The 17,402-nt window shown below is 40.3% G+C and overlaps 1 protein-coding gene across 2 annotated transcripts in view; it reads right to left on the bottom strand.

Annotated features, from left to right (window-relative positions):
* Positions 1–8,658: 8,658 nt before the first annotated feature.
* LOC143027058 (carboxypeptidase D-like) overlaps positions 8,659–17,402 on the bottom strand; it is a 55,332-nt gene continuing 46,588 nt past the window's right edge. The window contains exons 27-30 of one of the 2 annotated variants that reach the window (XM_076187953.1): positions 16,510–16,782; positions 13,149–13,334; positions 12,866–12,958; positions 8,659–12,280 (exon numbers count right to left, since the gene is read on the bottom strand). In XM_076187953.1, coding sequence (XP_076044068.1) covers positions 12,279–12,280; positions 12,866–12,958; positions 13,149–13,334; positions 16,510–16,782 — 554 coding nt within the window. In that variant the 3' untranslated portion in view covers positions 8,659–12,278. The remainder of the gene's footprint in view (positions 12,281–12,865; positions 12,959–13,148; positions 13,335–16,509; positions 16,783–17,402) is intronic. The other variant, XM_076187952.1, reaches the window with a different exon arrangement.

Below are 17,402 nucleotides of genomic sequence, written 5' to 3'. Positions count from 1 at the left end.
CAGTGTATTCAACTCCTCCTTGTCTCAATTTCTCCAAGTCTTGTTTGTTTTTCAGTTTATTGTTTACAAATCTGTAGAATAGTTTTGGTTGATCTTTACACTTTTCTATAACATCTTTTTCATATTTTCTTTTTTCCTCTCTGCACTTTTGTACATATTCATTTCTATAACCAGTATATATTTTCCATTTTTCAGGTCTTCTGTCTTTTTTCCATCTGGTCCAGGCTTTGTCTCTTTTGTCTTTTAACTCCCTACAACTTTTGTTGTACCAGCATTTTACATATTCATTTTCTTGTTTTTTGTCTTGGGACATACTTTTCCACTCCTTTTTTGTAAATTTTTGTCAAGATATTCCATTTCTCTTCCACTGATGTTTCTTCTTTGTATATCTCTTCCCAGTTTTCTTGTTGAAAGAATTCTCTTATTTTTATCAAAGTTTGTTTTTTCATACATCATTCTTCCTTTTCTATATTGTTCATTTCTTTTCATATATTTTTCTTCATTAAGTTCCAGTTCAATCAATATGTGGTCACTTTTACCTATTGGTGTTTTATATTCAATCTTGTCCACTATTCTAGGTTCAGATGTAATTATTAAGTCTAGCCTCGATGGTTCTTCTTCATTTCTATACCTAGTGTTCTCTTGTATCCATTGTGTCATTGAATGGTCAGTAATCATCTCAAGTAGAGCATTTCCCCATGAGTCATCACCACTCTTTACTGTCATTTCTTCCCAGCAGATTTCTTTGCAATTAAAGTCTCCCATCATAACTATTCTTCCTCCGTCTTCCATTATTTTAGTTAATGCTATCTTTGTGTCCTCTAGCATACTTTTATATTCACTCTCCTCCACTGAGGCTGTTTTCGGAGGCACATAATTGATCACAAATTTTCTGCTCTTCTTATCTCTGTCTTCCACTTCTATCATAATCATCTCTACTGTGATTCTTTCCATATATGACACCTTTCACGTTTATATCCTTTCTTAGTCAGGAACATAACTCCACCGCCTTGCTTTTTCTCTCTGTTTTCTAATCAATAATTGTAATGCATCATGTCCTACACTGTTGGGTGGTAGTGGGCCTTTTAATTTTGTTTCTACAATTCCCATTATGTCCGGTTCTTTTTCTTTCAAATAATCATTCAGCTCATTCAATCCTGTTATTAATCCATCTATTATTTGTGTAAGCCACTCTTAGTTGTCTGCCACTTCCAGTGTGGTCTCGGTGTCCCTTATGTCTTTCTCGTGTCTGTCGAACTTCCTTAGTTTCATGTTCACTACTCTCCAATAGAATCTCTCTTTCTCTGACTCCGTTCTGTTCTCGTTTTTTGCCTTAGCTTCCAGTCTTTTCTGCTTTTCTTCCTCTCTTTCCTCTTTATTCATTTCTCTTTTTATCCATATCTTTTTGTATTGTTCACTTGTTGCTAGTTTCCCTGTTTTGGATAAGATATTCTCTGCCGTTGTTTGTGACTTGAATTTAATCTTAATTGGTCTGGTCTTGTCTGTGCTATACTTTCCGAGTCTAAATTTCTCTTCGATTTGTTTCATAATTCCTGGTTCATCTTCCTGAACTGATTCTAGTAATTGGCTTACTTTTTCATTTTCCTCTTTGATTCTTGTGGTTCTATCTGTGTTGTGTTTCTCTTCCATTCCTAATATAATCTATACATTTCTTCTTGTCTGCTAAGTCCTTACTATATTCTCTTTTGTCTCATCACTTTAATAACTGAGTCTTCAGTATGTTCTTTCAATTGCTGTTTGACTATGTCAGTGAATGAAATCTTATTTCCTTCTTGGGTTTTCTTCCAATTTTACTTTCTTTAGCTATCGTTTCTCTGTTTTCTTTACTATTCTTCTTCAATTCCTCATTCTCCCCTTTACCTCTCTTAACTGTCTTTTTTAGTTCTTCTATTTCATCAGTTAAGTTTTTATTCGCCTTTTCCAGTTCTTCCAATCTTTCAACCCTTTGTAAAAATGGGTGTTCATATGACCTAACCTACTCTCCAAGTCCTCGATCACCTTATCAACCTTCTTCTCTAGTCTTGTCAGTCGGGGGGGGTTTGTGTCCCCCCCACTCTCTTTAAATCCCTTGAAAATATTCTCATCACTTTCTGCTATATTGCTCCTATCTATACCTCTAATTCACATTCCTATTAGACATGTCGTCATCATCCAACTCGTCTTGGGGTCGTTTGTCTACCTTACGGCGGCCCGTCAGGGCCAATTACTCCACCTCCTCATTACCTTCCATTTCCCCAGCAATCCCTCCCTCTTTCCTCTTTCCTTACTTTCCCACTACCCCACGAGCAATTTCCCCCCCCCCTGCAAATACAAAAAGGCACTACTCTTTGCGTTGGGAACCACAATCTTCACTTTTCATCAGAACGATCTTCAAGCCGTCCGTTCGTTTGAAAGTGTGTGTGTGTGTGTGTGTATTTACCTAGTTGTATTTTATGGGAAGGGGAGCTATGCTCGTGGTGTCCCGTATGTAAACTAATTAGTCCACTATTATTCTAAATGTAACATATGCCCTTTTTCAGTTTTCACTGTGAAGTCAGCAGTGTGTGTGTGTGTGTGCTTTTATTCTTTTGGATAGGTATATGTGTATATTTTCTTGTATAGGGTGTGTTCATGTACAAAACAAATTCCACACTTTTGTATGTATAATATGGTGTGTGGAGTAGGTCATCCTTTTAAGTTTTGTTTTCCCTCGGTCATTCATTTCCCCCCTGTTTGCTCGATGGGGTCACCGCGTGATGGTGGTCGAGCGATGTGATGGTCTGCGTATATTTTCCCCATTTATTGCATTAATTTTATCATTCAGTATTGAGTGTGTTGTTGATTTGTTGTATTGTGATTATGTACATTGTATGCAAGACCCAATGTTAAGCCCATGCGTGCCTCTATGAGTTTTGCCACCAAATCGGAGTTGGTAACAAAAGTAGTCGAGAGGGTTAAAGCACCGTACAGTAGTCTTACTGGCACCTGAGCGGTAGGCTCTAGTTCTGCATGCGACGGTCATAAGATTTATCTGATTGATGTCGCTGTTTACAAGCGAATTTCTCACGTAGTTACTGTGGCGAAGCGTGAAAGGGATTTGCCCCCCCCTCTTACGAGCGGACTCGGATCTCAGGCAAAAAGAAATTTTGGTTGCAGTGATCTTTCCTAATCTTGTGAACCAGTAAGGTTTCAAGTTCTGGAACGTTTGGTGTCTCAGTAGTCGAGAGGGTTAAACCGCCGCACAATAGTCTTACTGGTGCCTGAGCGGTAGGTTCGAGTCCTGATTGATGTCACTATCCACCAGCGAATTTCTCACATGTATATATATATATATATATATATATATATATACATGCATATATATATATATATATATATAATGAATATATATATATATATACACATATATATATGTATATATATACACATATACATATGTAGATTCTGTGTTTCATGATTTTAATGTTTCATGAGACTGGGGAGTTCATTTTATTCAGAGTGTATATCACATGTATAATACACATTGGGTGAGTGCAAATTATACATATTTAAAAATGAATAGGGCTTCAAAATTCAGGGGAATGCATATTTGACATATTGAGAAAATGGTGGGTAGAAATCAAGATGAAGAAGAAAAGCAGTTTTGGACTGAATTCATTTATCTTTATATAGATTATTCACAGCGGCGGCGCCAGGAATTTTTAGTTGGGGAGGCTAAGGGGGTGCTGAGCAAAATTTTTTTTTGGGGGGGGCTAATAGTAATATGATAATACACATATATTATCCTCATTTCAGAAGGGGAGGGGGTTAATGGTTGGGCTAGCACTGATGGCTGACAAATCTTTAGCCCTGGCAATTAAAAATTCCACTTAATAAAATTATTTCAATGAGTGTTTTAAATTTTCAATTTGCTCATTTCAGTTGGGGAGGCTAATAGGGAGGCTGGCCACTTTTTAGGGGGGGCTAAAGCCCCTCCCTGGCGCCACCACTGATTATTCATGTTTTTTAGGAATGATCCCTTTGGACACAGGGAAAAATGAGTGATGAAAGATTAGTAAAAGAGGTGTGGAAGGCAGAGGTGGAGGGAGTGAACTTGAGGGGATGACTAAGGATGAGATGGATAGATGGGGTGAAGGGGGTGCTGAGCAAGAGAGGAATGTCCGTTGAGCAAGGAAAGGAGAAGGCGGGAAATATGGATGAGTGGAAATTGACTGTGTATGGATGATACTCTTGTGCAAGGAAGGGAGGGATGAGGGGGTACAGGGTGCTTATGTGTGAATGATATTTTGATGCAGCTAAAAGGGATTTCTCCCCATCTTCTCTTTTTCTGCATAAGAGTACAGAGAGGGGGACTTGTTAATTAAATGAAGCAGCCTTGCTGTGGATGTACTGTATCTTACTACATAGTGTTTGACCTAGGGCAGTTGGCAGATGCAGGGATGACATGTCAATGATGAGCTGAGAAGGGAGGGGTGGAGGGGAATGAAATGGGTGGGAATAGGTATGTGCCTCTGCTTAGCTACCTCCCTTGGTATATGGATAGAATTAATGTCTTTGGAAAAAAAAGAATATAATGATAATAAAAAAGAAAAAAAACATGCATATGATGTACTAATTGGAAATTTAAGACAAAGATCCTTCAACAACAAGGGAAATAGTGACGAAAAAACTAGAACGAGCTCTTTCTGGAAAAAAAAATGGTGTTCACTATTCTAATTCAAGCTTCTTGAGGTACCTATTGTTGACACTATCCATAGGGCTAAAGAAACTTTCCTTTCGTATTACTTCTTAATTCAATTGCTGTCCTTGATTTTAAGTAAGATAATGATAATACCTTTGCCACATACTGTAGACTAAGCTCTATGTCTTCTGCATGAATGTTTTTGCAAGTGCTAGTATTAATGTGTATAAATCCAGTTTGTAGTACTTTAATCTTCTTTTGTAAGGCTCTTTTACATGATTCAGATATGATTTGTCCCAGGGCCTGTGGAGAAATACATACTGAGTATGTATTACTGAATATGTATAAAATGTCTCCACAGGAACATCCCTAAAGCTAACCAATCAACTTTCATTTTGAAACACTTAACAGTACACCAATCATAAACATAAACAATGCTGTGCACACTTTGAATACAATCATACAAAACGCAGACAAGAGATACATCCCTAGAGGCAACAGAAAATCACACAACCCCAACTTCACACTAGAAATCCAAGACCTCATCAGACAACGTGACACACTTAAACACGATACCCCCACACCTACCGTATCCCTCAAAACATAGCAGACCAAATACAAACACTAAACACTGTGATTGCTAATAAAATACACAAACAAAAAACACAAAATTGGCAAAACTTTATCAATGCACTTGATCACAAAACAAACACAAGCAAATTGTACAAAACACTCAACAGCATTACACTATCCAACAGTAACACTACACGCTCTCACGCAGCAATAATCACAACAACAGATAATCTACCCTCAAACAGACAACAAGCAAACGCACTCAAACGTCATTTTGCACAGACAAGCCATCTCACTTCTCACCCTGACAACCGACGCACCATTCAACATAAGAAAGACTTCCCCACAGACTCAGACTATACACCCTTCATAGACAGTCAGACAAAACTCATAATACATAATCTCAAGCACTCATCTGCCTGTGGCCCTGATAACATAAGCAACATCCACCTAAAACACATTGGACCACAAGGTATACATGCACTACAGCTGTTCACACAACACTATACCTGACATCTGGAAGCATGGTAAAATAATCACCATTCCAAAACCGAACAAAGACCCAACAATCCCAACATTGCACTGCCCAATCACACTTCTCTGCACCCCCTCTAAAGTCATTGAACGCCTAATACAGTCGTACCTCGGTACTCGACCGCCTCTATACTCGACCAAATCGGTGCTCGACCAAAAAATTCGAGTAGAAAATGCATCGGACCTCGAACAGATTTTCGGTACTCGACTAGCTCGAACAGCGGGTAAGCGTCAGTTTGACTCAGACCGCCAGCGGAGTAAGACGTACGCAGTTTGTTCGAGTATTTCTTCCCAGATTTAAACTTTTTCGTGTTGCTCTAGCCCTTAATAATGGGTCCAAAGAAAGACAGTGATAAGGGGAAGGCAAAGAGGAAAACATTATTTCTTATGGGAAAATTGGTTTCGGTGTTCGAACAAATCGGTGCTCGACCACCACCTCAGAACGGATTATGGTCGAGTACCGAGGTACGACTCTACTTAAACTTGTCACACCACATATTCCCCTTGCTGACTCACAACACAGTTTTAGGCCACTACACTCCACAAACGCTCTTCTGATAAACCTCACACAAAGAATTTTAGATGGCATCAATTCAGATAGGCCCCACCACAGAACACTTCTTATAACTTTAGACATTAGTAAAGCTTTTGATGCTATCCCCCGCCACAACCTAACGAATAAAATATATAACACAGACATGCACAATAACACCAAAAGATGGCTGGCCAATTATCTGGCAGGTAGGAATGCTTACGTGTCATATAATGGCCAATCATCACACATCAGAAACATTAAGAATGGAGTACCTCAGGGCTCAGTTCTATCCCCCACACTATTTAATCTATACATGCATGACTTACCCACACCAGACAACTCAGAAATACAAATCTCTTCCTACGCAGACGACATAACAATCACATGCACACATCGTAACACAGACAAAGCTGCAGAAATAATCCAGCCATACCTTGATACACTCAACACATGGTTCATCACAGACTCAAAATAGCTCCAACCAAATCTACAGCAACACTTCTCACTAACTGGACAATAGAACACAAATACATACCTCATCTCTACATTAACAACACTCTAATACCACACACAAACACACCGAAAATTCTTGGTGTAACATACGATACATCCATGTCTTTCAAACAACACATCACAAACATAAAAAACAAATGCACACCTAGACTCAACGCACTTAAGTCAATCACTGGAACGACATTTGGACAAAACAAAGAAACTAATATAACAATATACAAACAATGCATACGCTCAGTGTTGAATTATGCGAGTCCTGCATGGGCTCCTAATCTCCGTGAGACACACCACAACATCCTTCAAATCATACAAAACAAAGCCCTAAAAACAATTACAGGCTGCACAAATACAACACCAACAGACCATTTACACCATGAAACAAAAGTCCTCAAAGTCAAGGACCACCTCGACATGAGAGGCACACAAACACTTGCCGCAGCCACCACAAACACATCACACCCGCTACACTACATAGCAGAAAACCCACACACACCAAGAAACATTAAAACAACACCCAAAGACCTTTATTACACACAAATACTCTCTTCTCTTCCTCCACAACCACCAAATACCAGCCTCCGGAAACATATTCATAATCATATCACTCACCGCTCCATTAACACACTGAAAGACAACACACTGCTGCATGCCAGACCCCCTGATATCCACCCTTCTGAATCCTCTCTCCCACAAAAGAACAGAGTCCACTTGGCCAGACTGCGGTGCGGCCACCACCCAGCACTTCTAAGCTACCAGAAGAGGCTGGATGACCGCGTTGTGAACAGCTGCCCAGGATGTAACACTTCACCCCATACCATACAACACATAATGGAAGACTGCATTATACACAATCATGCACGCAAACAACACAACATACACTCTATAAAGGATTTGTGGGAAAACCCAGTTTCGGCTGTAGCATTCCTTGGGGAGACGGGACTGCTCGGACAGTCTAGGGAATGACAACAACAACAACAACTTTCATTCACTATAATTGCCTTCTGCATGCATGTGTCTTGCTTTTTAATGAGTGGACTTACTAAGGACAATAACTGTAACAGCTCCTACATTAAGTTAAAGTGAGATGGTCCTTCTCTTTTCTGCAGCCACTTCTTGGTCCAGATTTTTCCTTGCCTTTTTTTCTTACCACTAAATCTGTTATAGTAAGGCATTTCAGTTCTGCATTGCCCATTGGAGAAGCCATGTTGATCTGCACACTACCACAGTTTCTTGAACTGAATGTTTGCCTGAACATGAGTGGAAGTGTAGGGGTGGCTCTGGTTGTGCCCTCAGGCCACACAAATGCATGGCTGGATAGGCAGCATGCAAGTGTACGGGAGGTTTAAAGTTGGTTTTCATAATTTTGAAACTGGTAAAGTAAGCTTGAGGTTTTGTTTGTACAAGTTTGTAAGAAGAGTGTCTGTAGCTAGTTAAAACGTCTTTTGGGCTTTTACTCCACAACCTTACACCTGCCCAAAAGCTTGTAACTTGTTTGTCTGCTTATTATTTGCTTGATTTTCATTTATCTGTCAATTCATTATTATTTACTATTTACCTGTTTGTTTATTATTTAACTATATGCATTTATTTTATTATTATCTATATTATCATAATTTTCATTTATTCATTTATTATATATATTTTTTTGCATCCAACCTAGCTATGGACCAAAAGGTCTCCTGTCTGCATGCTCCTTTGTAATTCTTGCTTCTCTACAAGATCAACAATGCCACTGTCACTTTCTACTCAAATCCTACATTCAACTTGGCCTCCTACATTGTATAACATAAGATCAAATGTAAACATAAATGAAAAAGAAAACTTTTCATAAAAATACTTTATTAAGAATATAGTATCATCTTAACCTTAGAATTATTTTAATTTACAATTTGAAAAGATTAGGAAAACAAGAGGTGGAGTAGTGTTGCAAGATTCACTTCAAAGCTTACTAAATGCATTATATAAACTATTGTAACAATTATGGTTGGTAAGTATGAGGAAAGGTGAAAGTTAATTGATCTATTGAGATTACTTCATTTGTATGTCAAACTGAGTCTTTAATATTTCATGCTTCAACAAGTACCTATACTAAAAAGACAATCCCCACAGCTGAATAAAACAACATACATATGTAGCACCACTTCTTTATAATTAATCAAATATGAAAAGATTCAACTCATCAGTTGGATGCCCATAGGGATGGTATACATCAATGGAAATAGCAAAACAATGAAAATAATGACTGTTACCTTGAATTTCAGTAACTGAAAACCTACAATCCCACAGTAGTTGGCAATGGTCCTCAGCCCTTCCCAGTTCTTTCTGGGAAGAAATTTTGGACTATTGTCCGTTATAATAGTATAGGACTGTTTCTATGTCACCAGCCTGAAGCGGTAGGAGAGCTGTCGCTGATGGTCAGCTCTCCTTATGTGAAGAGTTAAAAGAAATACAATTGAAGCTGAGAGAGATCTTGAGCCTAATCAGAAAACTAAGTGTCAGCCCCTTGGGGCTGCACTTCCAGATGGAGGTCAAGAAGTTAAGGGATTTTGGAAATAGCAGCATCCATTTTCCAGGACCACCACAAGAAGGTACTGGTCACATAGTTGGATTTCAGCTCTTACGAAGACATTGGATTATAGTCACACCCTGTAGGAGTTACGATGTTTGCTGCACTTCTACAGGCATGAAGTCACAGGATAAGTTACTGTATATGAACCTCTTTCAAACTACAAGTATGCTCTATCAGTAGATTCCTTCATACAACCTTCTCTCTGCATTTATCCCCAAATATCTATTTCTCAGTTGGGCTGATGTCTGGAGGAGAGGTAGGGTATTACAATGAGGTGTTCAGTTTCTTCTGTATGGTGACTGTATCTGGGGCAGCTCTGGCCACAATTATTCTGTGTTGATACTATTCCAAAGCTGGATGGTGATTTGAAGTCATGTCCAGGTGATTCTTGCTTATGGAAGGAATTTCTCTGTGGAGCTGATGTCAAGAGAGTTTGGTGGAGCTGGAGTTAGGTGTTTAGTTTTGGAATGCTTCCTTCATGACCCAAGTGTGTGTGTTTGTGTGTGGTGCATGTAGCATTTATTGTAGAGCTTTAAATTGCATGCTTTTTTCCAGTTTGCCTTGTATTATGTCATGGGATTAATGGATAAGGGTGAGGGCACTGGCATAAGAGTTGTGTCATTATCATTTTCATGTGGTGTTCTATGATTTGGGGACATGGAAAGAATGTGAAGACTAGTAAAAGTGTGGAAGGTAGAGGTGGGTAGAGTGAACTTGTGGAGAAGACCAAGAATGAGATGCATAGTGTGAAGGGGGTCTTGAGTAAATGGGGAAGGTCTGTTGAATAGGGAAGGGAGAAGGCAAAGGATGGGTGTGAATGAAGAATAGTTGTGAATGGACCATAAATTGATCCAGCCTGAAATGATTTCTCCATGTCTCCTCCATTTTTGCACAAAGGGAAGAGGATGGAGGTTTACCATGTAAATGAAATGGTGTGGCCCTGCTGTAGATGTGCTGCGTCTTGCGTAACTTCTGACCCAGGCAGTGAGCAGGAGATAGAGATGACCTTTCAACCATATAGAGCTAAGATAAGAGGAAACAAACGAGTGATGGATAGAAGTGGGTGTGGGGTGGGTTGGCTAACTCCCTTAACCCCTTCCATGTGATGATGCTTACGTAGGCATCATGAGGTGAGAGTGGGTATATGAGGGTGCCAGCATTGGTGTCTTGATCATATTTTCTGTGGTTATTAATATTCAGAGTGAAAGAGAACAAGTAATACAGCTGTAACTTTATATTTTATAAAGCAAGTACTGTGGTGCATCATCAAATCATTTTTCAACAAGCAGCTGATGCACCCTGCAAGAATTCGACTTTTATTAAAAATGTTAAAAGGGGTGAAGAAGACTTTTGGTATACAGATAGACCTGGCAGCCACATGTCTTCTGCAAGAGATACTAGGGGCAACAGATAGACTGATAGGTATAAATTTTGAAAAGGATTTTGGGTTCAACATATGGATATTTTATTGGGGTGGTTTTGGTGCATCCTGTTATTGTTCTTCATGCTTTTAGTATTGTTTGTAGGGTGCCAATTCATTTTCTTGATTGTAAGGAACCATGCTGTGATGGCATAGTCAAGTGTGATTCTTAAAAGATGCTTGCAGACTATAAACAATTCTGCCAAGAATTTTTTTTTATTACTGATTTTAGTGTTTATTTTCATTATTAGAACCTTGATGGAGAAGATGTAAGCATTCCTGTTGTCCCACTAACACTAGATGGTTCAGGGCTGCAAGAGGAGTATCACCCCATACCAATGCTGTTGCTCACTGGATGTGTAAATTGATGACACCCCCCTTACACACACAATCTACACTAACAGGTACTTTCACTGAGGGGCTGGTATCTGGTCTTTTTATGTGAACCTCTCAATGTCTTTTTACATATTTTGTTCAGGCTGCCATATGTTTTATCTATGTTGAAAGCAGTTATCTTGTGATATATTTTTTTCCATTATAAAGATGCTTCTTCCAGATTTTAATCCGGTTAATGCTAAACAATTTTATTCAGTTGTAAGTAGAACCTCGTGCTGACAGGATTAAATATGCACTTCCTGATTGTAATTTTGGAGACTACTGACACACTGGTATGTTACATTTTTTCAGTGCATCTCGTAACAAATACATTGTCACAAGGATTAAGTTATCAAACTTTAATTTTTCAAGTTTTGTTCTTCACACCATACATATGTTAGACAACCAATATATACTTGGCTTAACAATAAACAGATTCATTTGTTCATCTTATCACAAATTCGTTGTTCTAAATTAATATCTGTCCTGGGTGATAGTTTAGTGATGATGATAACAACAACTGTTGCCTGGAGTTTCAACGACAAATCTGGAACCCCACAGCAGCTGGCAATAGTCCTTCAGCTTTCCCATAAATTTCTCTGGGAAGAAATGCTGGACTGCTGTATTAGTTGTAGTGCTGCATTAGTGTGAAACTGTTTCTATGTCACCGCTAATAGTAGTAGGAGGGGAGCACACACTTGTTGTCATCTTTCCCTATTAGAAAAGGTGGAGGAAATCCAGAAGTTGGCAGGAGATCTTGGGCCCAGTCGGGAGACAAAGTATCAGCCACTTGGGGCTGTTTCCAGAGGGAGGTAACGGTGATAGTGTATTTTACAGATGGGTGGCAAAGAAATTATTTCTTCTGCTGTTCACCTTGCAGGTGCCTGTTGTTGGTCCCTAGTTTGGCAATTTGTGCTGAAAATAACTAGGAAAATAGGGAAATTCTTTTCTTTATCATCTAATTCCTTTTGAATTACTCTTGAGACCCCACAGCATAGGATGGCCGAATAAACAAATTATCTTCTTCGTCAGAGCTGCTGGAGACCAGATCACGATATGTTCTTGATGACATTCGCTTCTCTGTAAGTCAAAGCAAATTAGAGACTATTAGTTTCATACATAAAGAACTGGATAGAGAGGCATGTATACAACTGCAGAGTACAATCACAATATATATGTAAAAATGCAACACAAACAAGTGGGTCAAGAAAGGAGTAAAGAATCAAGAACTAAAATATGTTGACATTCCTCCCAAACTATCTAAGCATACATTTAAATCTATTCAAAAAGCCTCCCATTTCTCTTCATTCTTCTCACGTGCTTACAAAAACCCACATCTCCCATCCTACCTTCACCCATTCTTGAAGATACTACCCTCCATTCCACCACGTGCTTTCCTATCTTATTAATTACCAACAGAGCTACTCCTCTCCCTCACCCCCTCATCACTCCCAACATACTCCTAAACACAAACATATTCCTCTTTCAGTTTTATTTCACTTAATGCTAACACATTCATCTCACAAAATACAGTGCTGCTTATCTCTATCCTTTTACTCTCATGTGTTACAACCACACACATTTAATGACCCAAATCTAAGGATTCTGGTTGGAGTTCTCCTCCCAGACCCTCTTATGCCTCGATTTCTCATAGGTTGAACATACAGAGAGCAGGATCCCTAGTTCCATCATTCCGTCCCACATTGTCGCCTTTTACGATTCGCATGGGAATTATGGTGGCAGAATTCTTTCTTCCCCCTACCACAGAGGACACAAGAGAAAAGAAAAGAATACTCAAAGAAGTGATAAAGGACAGCTTCAAAGGTACAGTATTAAAAAATATCAATTGCAATATTCTAAGCGAGTGATAAATTTGTATTGAAACTAAATATTCAGGAAATTATTAACAAGGTAAAACTTAAAACCTCCAGGATGTAAAATAACTTACTTTTTTTATTTCTTTTCACAGCCCCACCGAGAAACTTAACATCGGATTCATCTGGTGAGGAATCATCATTGAAGATATCCAGCGACTGATTGAGATGGTAGAAACCATAGTTTTTTCTTCGTCTTTTCTTTGACCTTACCATTGCACAGCCTAGTATGCAGACCATAAACAGCAGTATTGTTGCACCTTATGGAAAAAACAAAACAAGAATGGCTTAACTATACATACAGATTGAAAACTGTCATTGTAATTTATCTACCAAGGGCTTTTTTCCCCCTTACAAGGGAGATAGCCAAGTCAAGGCCATTGTAATAACTAAAATAATAATTGTTGCCTTGACTTACTGACTGAAAACCCATAGCACCACAGTTTATGCAGATATACGGGATAGGAGGAAAGCTTCTAGGAGCTGTCAAGAGTTTTTATGAGAGTAGTAGAGCTTTTGTCAGGATTAGAAATGGAGAGTGAGTGGTTCAAGGTAAAGGTGGGACTTCGTCAAGGATGCGTTATCTCGCCCTGGCTGTTCAACTTATACATGGATGGGGTAGTGCGAGAGGTAAATGCAAGGGTAGTGGGTCAGGGATTGGAGATGGTTAAAGAAAATGGAGAAAAGTGGGAGGTGAGCCAGCTGTTGTTTGCTGACGACACTGCACTTGTGGCAGGATCGGAAGAGGGATTGAGGAAGTTAGTGACAGAGTTTGGGAGAGTATGTGATAGAACAAAGCTAAAGATAAATGTGGGTAAAAGTAAGGTGATGAGATGTACAAGGGATGAAAGTGGCAGTAGACTGGAAGTGAGCATTAAGGGAGAGCGACTGGAGGAAGTGGATAGTTTTAGATACTTGGGTGCAAATGCGGCAGGAATAGGTGGAGTGAAGGTGGAGGTAGAATGTAGATTGAGAGAAGTGAGTCCATGCCTTGGTGGATTAAAGTGTAATGAGGAAAAGACATTTGGGAATGGATGCTAAGAGGAGACTGTATGAAGGAGTGATTGTGCCAACAGCACTGTATGTGGCATAAACATGGAACATAAGAGAAGAAGAGAGAAGGAATTTGAATGTGTTTGAGATGAGGTGTCTGAGAAGTATGATGGGGGTTACTAGGCTAGATAGAGTGAGAAATGAGGAGGTGAGGAGAAGAACGGGGGTGGAAAGGGAGCTGGGAGATAGGGTTGATGAAAGAATATTAGGATGGTTTGGACACATGGAAAGAATGAGTGAAGAAAGACTAGTAAATGAGGTATGGAAGGCAGATGTGGAGGGAGTGAACATGAGGGGACGTCCTAGGATGAGGTGGATGAATGGGGTGAAGGGGGCTTTGGGGAAGAGGGGAATGTCTGTTGAGGAAGGACGGGAGAGGACAGAAGACAGGGGTGAATGGAGAATGGTTGTATATGGATGATGTTGTGTTTGCATCAGGTGGAATGGGTGGGGGGATGGGGGTGTGGTAGTATGTGTGAGCAAAATTTGACGCAGCCCGAAGGGATTTCTCCCCGTCTTCTCCTTTTATGCAATGGGGGGACGGAGAGGGGGGGTCGCCGATTTAATGAAGCGGCCTTGCTGTGGATGTGCTGTGTCTTGCGACACTGCTTCTGACCCAGGGCAGTGGACAAGGTGCAGGGATGACCCGTCATCCAGGAGGTGCTAAGATGAGAGGGAGGGTGGAGGGGTGTGGAGTGTATTCAGGGATGGAATGGGTGGAAATGATTTTATGCCTTTCCTTTTTGGCTACCTCCCTTGTACATACATACATACATATACCAAGGCTTTTTCCCCCTTACAAGGGAGGTAGCCAGAAAGGAAAAGGCATAAAATCATTCCCACCCATTCCATCCCTGAATACACTCCACACCCTTCCACCCTCCCTCTTATCTTAGCACCTCCTGGATGACGGGTCATCCCTGCACCTTGTCCACTGCCCTGGGTCAGAAGCAGTGTCGCAAGACACAGCACATCCACAGCAAGGCTGCTTCATTAAATCGGCGACCCCCCTCTCCGTCCCCCCATGCATAAAAGGAGAAGACGGAGAGAAATCCCTTCGGGCTGCGTCAAATTTTGCTCACACATACTACCTCAACCCCATCCCCCCACCCATTCCACCTCATGCATCACAACATCATCCATATACAACCATTCTCCATTCACCCCTGTCTTCTGTCCTGTCCCATCCTTCCTCAACAGACATTCCCCTCTTCCCCAAAGCCCCCTTCACCCCATCCATCCACCTTATCCTAGGACGTCCCCTCAAGTTCACTCCCTCCACATATGCCTTCCATACCTCTTTTACTAGTCTTTCTTCACTCATTCTTTCCATGTGTCCAAACCATCCCAATACTCTTTCATCAACCCTATCTCCCAACTCCCTTTCCACCCCCGTTCTTCTCCTCACCTCCTCATTTCTCACTCTATCTAGGGGAAAAAGCCTTGGTATATGTATGTATGTACCACAGTCGCTGACTTAATTCATATTAGTTTTCCTTAGTTATACAAGTTTACCTCTTAATTACCCATTAATTTGTTCCACTTAAGTTTTTTAGCAATAGCCCTTGGGTTGACCCATAGATTTCTTAATACTAATTTTTAATTATGGCTTTCTCCTTACATAGTGGATAGCCAAGTCAAAGCACAAATCCATATACATACATATACCAGGGGCTTTTTCCCCCTTACATAGGAGGTAGTCAAATCCACTCCCACCCATTTCATACCCACATATTCCACTCCCATTCACCACCCCTCCCTTCCTCTTTTCTTGGCTCCTCCTGGATGACAGATCATCCCTGCATCTCACCCACTGCCCTGGGTCAGAAGCAATCCAACAAGACAACACATCCACAGCAAGGCCGCTTCATTTAATCGGCATCCCCCCCTACCCACCCCTGTCCCCTCATGCAGAAAAAGAGAAGACAGGGAGAAATCCCTTCAGGCTGTGTCAAAATACCATTCACACATACTCCCTCAACCCCCATCCCCAACTCACTCCCTTCCATGCATCACAGCATCATCCATACACAACCATTCTCTACTCACCCCTATCTTATGTCTGCTCCCATGTGATTTGGTTTAAATCATCTGGGAGAAGACAGAAGATAGGGCTGAGTGGATAATGGTTTTGTATGGATGATGCTATGATGCATGGAAGGGAGTGAATGGGGGTTAAGTAAGTGAAATCAATCACTTCTGCAATGTGCATATGTACTCTGATTCTTGTTTCACCTTCAGGGAGGGGAAGTCATTATAAAAAGACTGAAAAGTGTTGGTGATCAAAGAGACCCTTGTAAGACACTGTTGTCCAGCTCTTTGATCTTCTGGGTAAATACAATAAAAGAATTGGGCGGAATGGAAAATGAAAAATCTATTTACCAGCGACAATGATGAAAACCATACGAGGAAGTCCTCCAACCCTGTCGTCTTTCTTCAACTTCATCATAACAATGGTAGGTTCTGTTCCATCCTTTACAGTTACTAGCTTTGTCTCAGGGTAGTATCCTTCAGCAAAAATTTCCAATGTGTGACGGCCAGGTAACAGTAACCTCCTGAAGTCTCCATGAGTTCCTGAGTGAACTATATGTTGAGAACCTTGAACTTTGATGATGCTGTTGGGTACTGGGCTATCAGCTACAGTTGTAACAAAACCTGAAATTTAAAAACTCATCTTAGCAATCATCTATCTATCTATATACCATGGGCATCTTCCCCCTTGTAAGGGAGGTAGCCATCCAAAGCACACATCCTCTCCCATGCATTATCCATTTGTTTCCCTTTTATTTTAGTTCTTTGTGGATAGAAGGTCATCCCTGCCTCCTGTCCACATTAGAGGCAATGCAGCAAGATATCACATCTACAGTAAGGCTGCTTTATTTACACAGCGACCCTTCCTCCTTGTCCCTTTATGCACAGGAAACATGCAGCCTCACAACAGCTACTCCTTCTTCAGTTCTCTTCTGTAGCTATGGACTTTTGTCTGCGTTTTATTAATGTGGGGCAGTTTCTGTGTCACTAACTTATAATAATAGGCAGAGGGAAACAAATGCCAGGTCTCCCTTAGTGAAAAGGTGGAGGAAACACATTTTAAGTTCATAAAATCTTGGACCCAGTTTGGAGAACAAGTACCAAGATTCACGTGTATTTAGATTATGCTAAAACAGCATGAAGTTAGAGCACAAGTTGTTGTTGTCATTTCCTTGACTGGCCAACCAGTCCTGTCTCCCTAAAGAATGCTACAGATGGAATGGGGTTTTCCCACAAATCCTTCA

This window comes from Oratosquilla oratoria, chromosome 7, assembly GCF_046742065.1.
Source record: "Oratosquilla oratoria isolate Oo_2021 chromosome 7, ASM4674206v1, whole genome shotgun sequence".
Taxonomy (NCBI): domain Eukaryota; kingdom Metazoa; phylum Arthropoda; class Malacostraca; order Stomatopoda; family Squillidae; genus Oratosquilla; species Oratosquilla oratoria.
The sequence above is the reverse complement of the archived record's forward strand: the minus strand, read 5'-3'. Positions and strand labels throughout refer to the sequence as shown.